This window comes from Bombina bombina, chromosome 1 (assembly GCF_027579735.1).
Source record: "Bombina bombina isolate aBomBom1 chromosome 1, aBomBom1.pri, whole genome shotgun sequence".
NCBI classification, from domain to species: Eukaryota; Metazoa; Chordata; class Amphibia; order Anura; family Bombinatoridae; genus Bombina; species Bombina bombina.
In genome coordinates, this window is record NC_069499.1 from 1,047,655,087 (window position 1) to 1,047,668,592 (window position 13,506).

Consider the following 13,506-nt stretch of genomic DNA (forward strand, 5'->3'; position numbering starts at 1 on the left):
AGCAAGTGCAATATTATATGGGGTATGCTGCTGGAAACAGAGCTAGTGCACTATTATATGGGATGTGCTGCTGGAAAGAGAGCTAGTGCACTATTATATGGGGTGTGTTGCTGGAGACAGAGCTAGTGTACTATCATATGGGGTGTGTTGCTGGATACAGAGCTAGTGCACTATTATATGAGGTGTTGCTGCTGGAAAGAGAGCTAGTGCACTATTATATGGTGTGTGCTGCTGGAAACAGAGATCTAGTGCACTATTATAAAGGGTGTGTTGCTTTAAACAGAGATCTAGTGCACTATTATAAAGGCTGTGCTGCCGGAAACATAGAGCTAGTGCACTATTATATGGGATGTGCTGCTGGAAACAGAGCTAGTGCACTATCGTATGGGGTGTGTTGCTGGATACAGAGCTAGTGCACTATTATATAGGTTGTGCTGCTGGAGACAGAGATCTACTGCTCTTATGTTTAGGGTGTGTTACTGGAAACAGATCTAGTGCTGTATTATTTAGGGTGTGTTACTGAAAACAGAGATCTATTGCACTATTATATAGGGTGTGATGCTGTAAAAACAGCTAGTGCACTATTATATGCTGGAAAGAGAGCTAGTGCACTATTATATGGTGTGTGCTGCTGGAAACAGAAATCTAGTGCACTATTATGAAGGGTGTGTTGCTTTAAACAGAGATATAGTGCACTATTATAAAGGCTGTGCTGCCAGAAACATAGAGCTAGTCCACTATTATATGGTGTGTGCTGCTGGAAACAGAGCTAGTGCACTATTATATGGGATGTGCTGATGGAAATAGAGCTAGTGCACTATCATATGGGGTGTGTTGCTGGATACAGAGCTAGTGCACTATCATATGGGGTGTGTAGCTGGATACAGAGCTAGTGCACTATCATTTGGGTGTGTTGCTGAATACAGAGCTAGTGCACTATCATATGGTGTGTGTTGCTGGATACAGAGCAAGTGCACTATTATATGGAGTGTGTTGCTGGAGACAGAGCTAGTGCTCTATTATATGGGGTGTGTTGCTGGAAATAGAGCTAGTACACTATTATATGGGCTGTGCTGCTGGAAAGAGAGCTAGTGCACTATTATATGGTGTGTGTTGCTGGAAATAGAGCTAGTGCACTATCATATGGGTGTGTTGCTGGAGACAGAGCTAGTGCACTATCATATGGGGTGTGTTGCTGGATACAGAGCTAGTGCACTATCATATGGGGTGTGTTGCTGGATACAGAGCAAGTGCACTATTATATGGGGTGTGTTGCTGGAGACAGAGCTAGTGCTCTATTATATGGGGTGTGTTGCTGGATACAGAGATCTAGTGCACTATTATATAAGGTGTGATGCTGTAAAAACAGCTAGTACACTATTATATAGTGTTTGCAGCTGTAAACAGATCTAGTGCACTATTATGTGCTGGAAAGAGAGCTAGTGCACTATTATATGGTGTGTGCTGCTGGAAACAGAGATCTAGTGCACTATTATATAGGGTGTGTTGCTTTAAACAGAGATCTAGTGCACTATTATAATAGTGCACTAGCTCTCTTTCCAGCACATAATAGTGCACTAGATCTGTTTACAGCTGCAAACACTATGTTCTCTGGAGGTAAAAACATAGAGCTAGTGCACTATTATATGGGGTGTGCTGCTGGGAACAGAGCTAGTGCACTATTATATGGGATGTGCTGCTGGAAGCAGAGCTAGTCCACTATCATATGGGATATATGGCAATAAACATATGAAAAAGTTACTGTTTAGTAATGTCCAATCCTGTTCTTACAGTTCAAAGTTATATACCATCTTTCGGAGAAATAATACACCTTTCCTCAATACAGACCTGGTGACTGAATTAAAACACCTGCTTGACAGGTCTCCCACTTGTTGCGGGTGAAGGAAAGTCTCTGTATGTTACTGTAATTATATTTAAGCCCTTCTTGTATAAGGCTGTTCCTCACCTCAGGTATTTTGAATGTAGTTGTCCTTTTTAGACGCTACCGCATCTCGTGTAATCCGCATTCGATGGTTTGATAGTCTTACTGGTCTCGGCTCCTTCCACGTCACATGTCACAAGCTGGCCAATAGCTGTCTGAAACAGACACTGGCATCCAATCGACGCGTTTCGCCTTACATAAAAAAATTTTAAAGCCTTTATGTAAGGCGAAATGCATCGATTGGATGCCAGTGTCTGTTTCAGAGGCTCATATTCATTGCGAGCCGTCTCTCTGTGCAGAGTAAATTAGAATGCCTAAACTCTTCGAGGGCTCACTTACACTTTCCCAACTTGAAGAACAGCTATTGGCCAGAGTGTGGGGGAGGTATCTAATGGCAAAAATTATGATATCAAAAATACTCTACACACTCTGTAATGTTTATGCTCCCAATGTCTTTAGTCTTCCCTTTTTGGAAACTCTACAAAATAAGCTTATATCATATGCAGAAGGCTCTCTGATACTCGGAGGTGATTTTAATATGGCTCCGCAATACCCCTTGATAGACTGAGACAGAACCCTGTTCCTCTAGAAACCAAGAGAGACAATCTGGAGTCAAAACTATTTACTAAATTAACTCGTAATTTGAAGGTATGTGATATTTGGAGATCACAAAACCCTGATTCTAGAGACTTCACATGTCACTCTGAGGCACACAAATCACTTTCAAGAATAGACCTATTCCTGCTGGATGAAAGACTGTGTAAATCAAAGGTATTAGCCGGGATTTCACCAATTACCACATCCGATCATGCTCCGATTTCTCTCGATTTTCAGCCAGACCACTTGGTACGCAGGAATACTGGTTTCTTGCTCCCACGATACTTAGCTTCTGATCTTAAATTAAAAAATTGGCTCAATGCCAAATTTCATGAGTATGCTCTTTTTAATCGAGAACACATCTCTCGTCCTGCGTTGTTCTTGGAAACAGCTAAAGCGGTTCTCAGGGGGGAAATATTAGCATACAGTATATCTAGGTCTAAGAGACTTAAAGTAAGGGAAAGGGAACTACTGAGTGCAGTGACAAACGCATACAACCAATATATTTATCAGAAAACTTCAGAAAACTGGTCTAGATACATCTCCACATTGGCAGAGATTCTTTTTTCTTATATAAAGCATCTCAGAGAGACCTTAGATTGCAGGCTAAGCTATACCATTATGGAAAAAAAACAGGGAAACTCTGGCAAACTTGGTTAAACGCGATAAAGCTTCCCCTATAATAAATTCTATATATTTTGAAGGTAAGTATCTTAAATCAGCAGAAGAATTACTCAGGGAATTCTCAGACTATTACAAGGTTTTATATGCTTCCAAGACTTCAAATAATAGGGAACGCGAAGACTTCTGGAAAAAAAAAATATTTTCCGTCATTAACCCCTGATTTACTTGAAACCCTATATTCCCCTATTACTGATTTAGAAATCTCTGCAGCAATCCAAAATCTTGCTCTTAACAAAGCTCCGGGCACTGATGCCCTTCCGAATAAATTCTATAAAATACTATCACCCGCAATAACAACACATTTAACTTTACTATTTAATTATATATATATTAAAGGCAATAAACCAACATCTGAGTTTGTTGCTTCATACACTGCCCTTATATTTAAAAAAGGGAAAGACCCGACCATTGGGCTGCAATGTTAGTGCAAAATTCTCTGGATCTTAGTCTACCTACTTTTTTGATTCAAGAAGTCTCGTGTGACTCTCTCTGCCTCTTGGAGGGAGTCACATGTTAAATTATTACATATGTCTTTTTTTACTCCAGAGAAAGGGTCTAAATGTGGGAACACCAGTTTCAATAGATGCCCAAAATGTTCTTCTTACCCATCAGCTAACCTCCTGAATATGCTTTGAGACTGCCCAAAAATCAGAAATTTTTGGTTGAAGTTACAATATTGGCTTATTAATACGGTGGGTGTCCCCTCTTTGATATTATCACCATTAAATGTAGTTTTTCTCATTGCTGACACAGGGTTGAGTCACTATAATCATAAAACTGTCAACCTGGTGATTCTTGCTGTTAGATACCTGATCCTAAAGAAATGGAGAACAAGAGCAATTCCTAGTATTTTTGAAGTAAGCAACTGCCTGAAAAAACAATGTATTGTTTAACAAGCTGATACTAATTTACAAAGTGATCAAGATGTAAAGAGTTTTTTCTCTAAATGGTCCCAGTTTATTAAAGCCCTCTCTCCTAGTGAGGTTGAATATCTAATATATCCTTTCAGAAATACAGAACTGATTCTCTTAGGTTTATGGTAACCGCCCGTATTTTTTGTGTCTAGTGGTTGTTTTGTGTGTCTGTCTTGTCTTATGTTGTATTGTTATGTACAATTGCTCAGATGTGGGGGGCCTGAGGACTTCCCCTTCTATTGATATGCAGATGTTCAAATGTAATTTTCACAACTTATGTAAACAGACCCAGAGTCAGAGACTGGGGGGATTACTTTATAACATGCTTGTTTTGCAGGATCTGTTTTATATCCAAGTTATTCAAAGTTTTTATTTTTATTTTGAATTTTATTTCTCCCTCACTCAGGTTTTGGGTACTTTGATTATATATAGTAAGCAATATACAGGTTAGCGATATATGTTAGCATAGTCCTGGAGAAAAAAAAAACATTGGTCTGCTGGAAAGATTTAGGAAGACTCAAAAGCTGTGAATTAAAAGATATCTAGAGACCATATGAGTGATATAATATGATCTGTATAGTATAGGAATTTAAATATGGATCATGCATTGGATTATGATATGTGATATTCATGTATATTGTTAAACTGTTTTTTCTTTTTTTTATGAAAATAATAAAAATTAAGATTGGAAAAAAAAAATGATTTTTAAAAAAATGCATTACAAAAGTTATATGGGCTCAAAGATATGAGGTCTCGGGTAAAAAAAAAACTGCAAAGGGCTCTAACATAGAGATACATACATATACTGTACATGTCTAAATATGTATATATATGTGTATGTGTGTATTTATGTACTTCCGTGTTTTACTTACATGTGCTGTACATATTTCACAATCCAATATTCTTCACTTACATGATAATAGATTTATAGATATATTTTATGGATTATTTAGAATATGTTACAGTATGTATAATAATATTAAATAATATTTATTAATATAAATAATTATATATATATATATATATATATATATAATATTAATTGTGAGGGAGGGTGGAAGTCTTGGTGAGTTCCCACACTTTTTTGTAGGACTTGACCCCTGATTAGTATTATAATATAATATAATATAGGCTGTGCAACTTGAAACTGGGCGCTGTTGCACTATTCTAAGGTATTAGCTGCTGGAAACAGAGTGCACTATTATATAGAAAAACATAGAGTTAGTGCATCATTATATGGTGTTTGCTGCAGTAAACAGAGAGCTATGATGTTTGTTCTAAACACAGAGAACTAACACACTATTATATGTTGTGTGTGGCTGAAAACAGGGAGATAGTGCTATAATATTGGGTTGTGCAGCTGGAAACAATACACATCTGATCATGTGCAAAGTCATCATTTATTCCCTGTACAATTTATTCCTGGCATCCACTGTACAGGTCAATAGATATGTATATACATAAATATATGCAAATGCAATTTGCAGGTCCTTTACAATGGTCCCTAGAGCATTAAAGACATCAAATAGCACTCAATCAGCTGCATATTTTAGGCTTCAAATCTTGAAAAGAGCCACAGAACAGTAGTTTCTGGGGTATATCCAATGATATATGTTCTCTGGAAGTAAAAATAGGACATTTTATCCGGCTCCAGAGGAAAAGCTGAGGTTACAGGAAGCCTTTTAGAGCCATATGTAGTCCATAGTCTAGATATTGTCCACCCTTGATCTAAAGTCTGCCCTATTTGTATAATTTGCTAAAACAAAAAAACATAAAATCCACCATATAATAATTATTGCTTAAAATAATAGACCCTAGAGTATTGCCATAAAATAGCTAGAGCGCCAATACAGTTATTACAACTATTGCTAGTTTATAGTATCTGTAAAATACAGGTCCATTTCATTATCATTTAAAGCATAGATTGGTAACTCGAGAGAGCTAGTAAAGTAGTATACTGAATGAGCATAGTTGTGAAATACAGCCAATCCACTACAAAAAGGTCTGAGGAATATAGGGAGTTAATGTGATTGACAAAAAAAATAATAACACTTATTCACTAGAAACTGCAGAGCCATTAAGCTCTCATAGATGGAACATGAACCAGCAAGCAATTTTTTGGGAAGACACTTGCCCCTGGTGTAGCAGATTGTGAAATATTCAATATCCCAGTAAAAAACAGAGAATTAATGCCTTTCTTTAAAGATGTGTGGAATTGGAAAATTATAAATTCCTAGACATGGTATGGGGAGGTGTGATATTGTTATGGGTATAGATATGTTTCCAGATACAATCTAGTGTATCCAACAATGGGGCTAGTAACTGTAAGACACTGTATAGTAGTTCTAAAGGATGCAACTTACCTGTACTGGCTTCTTTTTGGCCCCTTCATTGTTCTCAGCTTCTTCATGCTCTTTAACTCCCTGCGTCAGGTTGGTGTAATTGGCCAGTCCACTGAGCATAGATGAGACCATAGGGCTGGTGTCCATTTCCTCCTGAAGACATAAGTGACAGAGAAGGTAATAGAAGACAAGCAATGTGGGGGTAGATAGGATCTGATATAAAGGATAGGATTTAATAGAAAGGATATGATCTGATAGCAAGGATAGCATATGATAGAAAGCATAGGATGTAGTAAACAATTCATTTATTAAGAAGACTAGGGGTATATTTTAAAGGAAAAGATCAAATAATGAGTGGAGAGCAAGGTGAGTTTAGGTAATCAATATTAAAGTGATACAAAATAGAGGGTGGTGGGATATACAATTGTAACAATGTGAAAAATCAGGTGAGAGAAGACTCAGAGAAGGATTAATAAATGTGATATGTCTAGGAGGAAACCATGGAAAAAGTTAATAAAATATATCATAGGGTAAAGTTAATGAAGGTGGATGGTACAGAAGAGGCTAGCAGAAATTAATGGGAAATGTGATTATGAAAGATGGAACAAACTACTAGGAAAAAAATCTGGGGTGTGAACAAAAAAGTAAGAATTACATTGGGATTCTTACCTCAAACAGGGCCATGTTCTTCCCTGTGTCCATTTCTGAGCTGTTGATAAATGGAGAACTTTCCTTGGGGTTTCCATCTCCTAGTGGAAAAAACAAAACATCAACAAGCCACCCATGTCACTACCGGAGCGCCATCCAGACCAAATGCATGCAACTACATATTCCTACAGAACAGTGACTTCCAACTCAGGGGTCATCAATATTTAGCATTCCATGATATCTCTACATTAGGAAAAGTAATTTAGTAAGTGGAACTGTATGTTGATTAAGCCCACTTGTGCTCAGTTGAGATTAACCATGGGCTTTTGGGTAATGTAATTTATTATAGTAGGGAACCAGTGCTCTACCAGTTCTCTATTCTGACAGTTCCTGGTAACCATTAATTTCATTATCCAAATATCACTTGTCATTATTCATATAATCTCATATTCTGTATTTCTAATCATTTTCATCAAACACATTGTCTCTTTAAAGTATCCTTAGATAGCTACTAACATCAAGTATGATATTATAAGGTCAGCTAATGCTCTCCCTTATAGTCTTCTTAATAAACATAACAAACATATAGTTATTTTTCTCCAATCTTAATTTCCCCCCTGTTATATAGCTATTTTTCTTATAACCATTTAATTAGCAGTGCAATTCTCTTACTATTCATAAAAATCTTCCTTCTATAAACCGCTGCTTCTTAACTTCTGTTTCCGGCAAGCCTAAAGGCTTGCGTGGAAACAGGGTGAATTGGCCCAATTCGGTCAATAATAAATTGACCCCATTGAGGGTAATAGGGGATCACCCAGCACTAATATACATTTTCAGTTTAAAATACATACAAATTAAAGTGAAATGTTTTCTATACAGTTAGTTTATGTTTTCTTCTAGTTTACTATACATTACTTTTCTGTCTGCTAGCGATGTAATCAGTGATACATACAGGCGTATCATTCTTAGATAATATAATCAAGGCTGTGAGAGAATTTAAGAAAAACCCAGGGAACTGTCCTTCCCAACTCAGGGAACGCCCCTATCCAGGTAACCCTTTGATTTATTTCATATAGAAACAATACAACATTTAATGCAATTTGTAAAAGTTACATGTACATAGAACATACAATGTAGAAAGTATAATCCAGAAATGAAGGGAACATCATATGGAAAGATACAGCTACATTTGCATTTGTAGAATCATGTGAGGGATCCTGCAGTTCTGACAGATTATTTTAGATAGTCTCTCCTGAGTAGAGAGCCTTAGAGAATCTGATCCTAAATGTGGTTACAATGTCAAAAAAATAATCTGAGACCTATTCCTGTTAGTCTGAGAGAAAGCCCTAAACGTGAGAAAGAATACAGTGACAATGTTATGATGCAAGACAGGATGCTGTATATAATGAAGATGTATTGTGTAACAGATAAGGTACTGAATGTGTGAAAGGATGCAGGGCTGATGCAATGAACATTTGAGATGAAAATGGATATTTAGAGTTTGATGGAGAATACGGTATTACTTCACTAGAGACTGGAAGAGGGTGCAAAAAGGATGTTACATCTGCTGTGCATAAACAAGAATATGGAGATAATGTGTCCTTGCTTACGTCTTTTACACTTGTTACTTGCAAATTACCAAAAAAGGGGGACCACAGTTATTTAGGTAAGCAGGGGGTCAGCACTGGGAGAGAAATTCACAATGGGAGAAAGCACTTTGCAGCAGTACTGAGATAATAGGAAGCGGAGAGTGGTAAATATGAGCACATTGGGGAGAGATACAGAGATAGAGATGGTCAGTGATGGCTTTTTGATAAATAGTTATAGGATATATATGACTGGAGAACTCTAGCTGAAGCTCCATGACATGTAGAGGAAAAGACGTCAATGGGGCTGAGCAGATTTTGCACTAATGGCAGATGGAGAGTTTTCCAGGAGACACTGGGAGGTATCTGTAGATGCAGCGATACAGGGGTCTGTGGAAGCTCTGCATTTGCAAAGGTTCAGGCTTCAGCAATGGTGCTCATACAGATGTATATGCTTAAGTGGGTTGTGCACAGGCAGATAAAGAGGTCAGTGGGGGCTGTGTATATAAATATCTATAGGTGTCAGGTGATCACTTCTGATATAGAGATATAGGGCTGACAGGGAGTTGAGCAGATACATTGGTACTGTGCTAATAGCTATGTATATGCAAGGTGGTCAATTGGGTGTTAGACAGAAAAAGAGGTAAAGAGATTACTTAAATGGGTTTGGTGTCAAATGTGAAAACTAAAGAAATACAGGGGTCAGTGAGGCTATGCAGATGGCAAGCAATGGTAGTCAATGGACACTAATCAGATGCAGATGTGCAAAAGTGGTTGACATTGTTTAGATTCATAGTGGTCAGAGATCCAGGTAAACACAATGCTATATGGGTCAGTCACAACCATGCATTAGAAACAGTTCAGGTGCCGAGGTAAATTGATTAGTGCTGTGATGCTAATGCAGACATAAGGGTCAAGAGTGGCTCCAAATATGGGTTTATATGGCAGCTGGGAAAATAAAAACGGATAATGGTCAAGTTGTTCTGATCTGATCAGTGTAGATGTTAAGGGAGGCTGTGCAGATACAGAACACATGATAGGGTTGACTCTAATACAGAAGTATTTAGATTACTAATAAAGTCTTAAATTAAAAAAGTGGGTAGAAGATGGTGCATTCAACGAGGTATAGAGGTCAGGGGGGGGGGGGGTACCAATACAGTAATATAAATGGTCAGCCACATCCATACAGGTCCAGGGGTATGTGGTCCAGTGGATCTTAAATAGCTGGTATAATGTAAAAATAAACAGCCATGTAGAGAGGTCAAGGGGTTAGGGATCGTAGCATAAGTACAGTAGTCGGTGCCATGCAGACACAGAGATAAAATGGATCAAGCAGTGGCTTTGCAGATACAGAGGTACACCTGTCAGTGGGAATGAAGCAAATGTATAAAGGGTCATGGATGGGTTTACATATATATGAATATTGGTCATTAGGGTCTGTTCAATAACAGAGGTACCAGAGGTCAGTAATGGATCCGCAATACAGAGGTCTATGGGTCCGTGGAGCTGTGTGGATACATCGTTCTTGGTCAGAGTAATGATTTGGATAATGTTAGTGTGATGCGCTTTCCTAATGCAGAAGCAGAGCAGATTATGATGTAAATATGCAAAGGTAAAATTATCCGAGCTAACAGAGGGTGCTATTCCGGGGTACATAGGCCCTGATGAGTGGGGTCCCTAAATTAATGGGATTCATCCTTTATCCCCCATACACTGTAACCCTGCTGTGCCTTCGGTGGACTTAGCTTGTGACACCTTGGGGAGCCCATTTCCACTGTCTGGCCACTACCCCCCCCCCCCCCCCACTTCACACTGCGGAGAATTAGCTCCCCCCTTAACCCCCCTTGTCAGATTCCTTCACTAACCTTGGCTGGTGCCCCCCTCTCCCTCCTCACACTCTGTCAGGTTATTCAGCATCCTTCTCTCCTCTGCGAATCTCTCACGGTCCTTTTCTTCCTTCTCAGGGACTGATGCCTAATACTGCAGCGATGCTCCGTGAGAGAGGAGGAGGAGGAGGAGGCTGCAGTGCAGAGATCCTTCAGCGCGCACACTCACAGCCCCATATACTGTGCGAGAGAGGGGGGAGAGCAATAGAGGAGGGGGAGACACCGAGAGGGAGGGGGTCACTGATGGGGGAGGAAGAGAAACTAGCACAGGGGGAGAGAAAGAGAATCAGAGGAGGGGGCACAGGAAGAAATGGATGATGGAAAAAGAGAGGGGGCAGAGGAAGAAACAGAGATTGATACTCATAGAAAGAGGGAGGAGGTGAGAGGAATGACATAGATATGGGGGTTCACTCAGCTTCTATGCAGAGTAATACACCTGCCTTCAATTAGTGGATGCTGATTCTAGAGGTTACTGGCGAAAACTGCAATTGGTACCAGAGCTGTGAAATGAAAAGCTAAAGTGGTGCATTTTACAGATAATTGTATTATCTAAGAATATATATATATATATATATAAATACCATGAGAACTATATGGTACATTCAGAATAAAATATATCCCAGTGAGTAAAAATAGCAGGTCAAATGTGCTCAATAATGGTGCATTGGAGCCCACCCCATATAAAACGTACATGCAAGGAATTCCCTCTTTCATATTCCTGTCCTGGACCACAAGGCAAGTCATTACAAACTATTATCCAAGCACCTTCCATTGAAACGGGTTGGTTAGACAGAGAACTGCAGAGGCCAAACATAGCATGGAGTCATGGCTGGTATTAAATGGTTTTTGTCTGGGTATTTTGTTTACCATTTTAGTTTTATTGCAACAGGTGTAGAAAATGTACTGGATTATTAGCTACAATAAGTGTGTGTATAAATATCTTAACAGAAGAAAATGTATTCTATCCGTATTATATATATATATGCTTGGATAGGTGAGTGTCCTCCTCTTAATGTGTATAAGATTAATGGTGGGCTAGATTCACTAAGTACCTCTCCATGTTCTAAGTAATTATGTGACGCCCATTAGAGCTCAGTTATCTTTACAATCTTCAGCGCACACGGTTATTTGAGAAGTTGATAATGAATTTAACTTAGTCTAGTTAGTTTATAATAACAATATATCAGTTGTGACATTTGATTTAAAATCAGTGAACATTTCCAAATTCCTTTATAATGGTGTTCCTTATAATATATATATATATATATATATATATATATATATATATATATATATATATATATATATATATATATATATATATATATATAACATACTGATAGAATGTATTTTCTGTTAATATTGGCACCTACACACATTATATTCACATGCCCTCTACATGTCTGTGTGCACACATAAAAAGTGACATGTAGATAAACACATTTCACTCCCCCCCCCCCCCCCTTTTTCTGCGTTTTTCAATACCCCCCTTCCCAAGAGAGAAATCACTTCATCTTGTATTCCGAAAGCATCCCTGTCTTCCCCTCTGTGCGGGAAGATGCTCCAGAAACCTATATCTAGAGAGGACACTGCAAGGAGGAGGGAAACACACTTGCTGAGGACAATTCCACTAGATGGTTATAAAGGGGCTATACTGAGTGTCACGTAGGTTAATCTACAGCATGTGCATTAAATGATGCAATAAATACGAGAGCAACGTGTCCTGTACAGAACATTATATGGAGGGTGTAGCAAGTGTGAGTGTGTACACTGTACTTTGCATGGAAAAGGCAAATCCTGCACTATGTGTAATAATGGAGAGCTGGAGAGGATGTATATATATTGTAAAGACTAGTGGGGTCTATATGTAACGTGTGCAGTAAGGGGGTGTATTTTATACTTACATGCTACTTTATCTGCTTGACTTAGGATGGAGGGCTGATTTACCTTTATGGTTTTGGTTGGTGGTTATTCCTTGGGGCTGGATGTCTTTAGACTAAGGATTGTTTTCCCCACATGATAAGAGGGGTGTGCATGTCCTGGGTAATAAGAGTGGTCGTGTTGGGGAAGAAGAATGAATTCTGAATTGAAATGAATTACTCATGAAAGTTCTACATGGAATAATGGGTATTTGAGGATATTACAGCATCCCTAGAATTTATGGCACCTCAAATATTCCAACATGATCTGTGTTGTAGAAATACCCCTTTTTCAGCTCTCTAGTGGATACCACAATGAAATATACTTGCTTAATTGTGCTCCTTGAAGTCCTTAAAGGGACACTCAGGTTAAATTAAATTTTCATGATTCAGATACAGCATGCAATTTTAAACAACTTTCCAATTTACTTCCATTAAAAAAAATGTGCGCAGTCTTTTATATTTACAATTTTTGAGTCACCAGATCCTACTGAGCATGTGCAAGAATTCACAGACTATACGTATATGCATTTGTGATTGGCTGATTGCTATCACATGGTACAAGGGGAGTGGAAATATACATAACTTTGAAATTTGTTATAAAAAAATCTACTACTCATTTGAAGTTCAGACTAAGTGCTATTGCATTGTCTTGTTATCTTGCATTTGTTGATTCTGCAAATCTAATGTGTTGACTGGTCCTTTAAATGGACAGTCAATTTCAAAATAAACTTTCATGATTTAAATAGGGCATGCAATTTAAAACAACTTTCCAATTTATTTTTATCACCAATTTTTCTTTTGGTATTCTAGTTGAAAGCTAATCCTATGAGGTCTTAGACCTTGAAGGCCTTCTCTTTTGTGCATGCAATTTGACAGTTTTTCACCACTAGAGGGCTTTAGTTCATGTGTGTCATATAGATAACATTGAGCTCACGCAAGTGAAGTTACCTAGGAGTCAGCACTGATTGGCTAAAATGCAAGTCTG

General features: G+C 38.2%; 1 protein-coding gene across 1 annotated transcript in view; it reads right to left on the reverse strand.

Annotated features, from left to right (window-relative positions):
* The window catches only part of SLC12A5 (solute carrier family 12 member 5), a 417,734-nt gene extending 407,104 nt beyond the window's left edge, over positions 1-10,630 (reverse strand). Inside the window, exons 1-3 of the mRNA XM_053721935.1 lie at positions 10,579-10,630; positions 7,149-7,228; positions 6,501-6,632 (exon numbers count right to left, since the gene is read on the reverse strand). Coding sequence (XP_053577910.1) covers positions 6,501-6,632; positions 7,149-7,228; positions 10,579-10,630 — 264 coding nt within the window. The remainder of the gene's footprint in view (positions 1-6,500; positions 6,633-7,148; positions 7,229-10,578) is intronic.
* Positions 10,631-13,506: the final 2,876 nt, after the last annotated feature.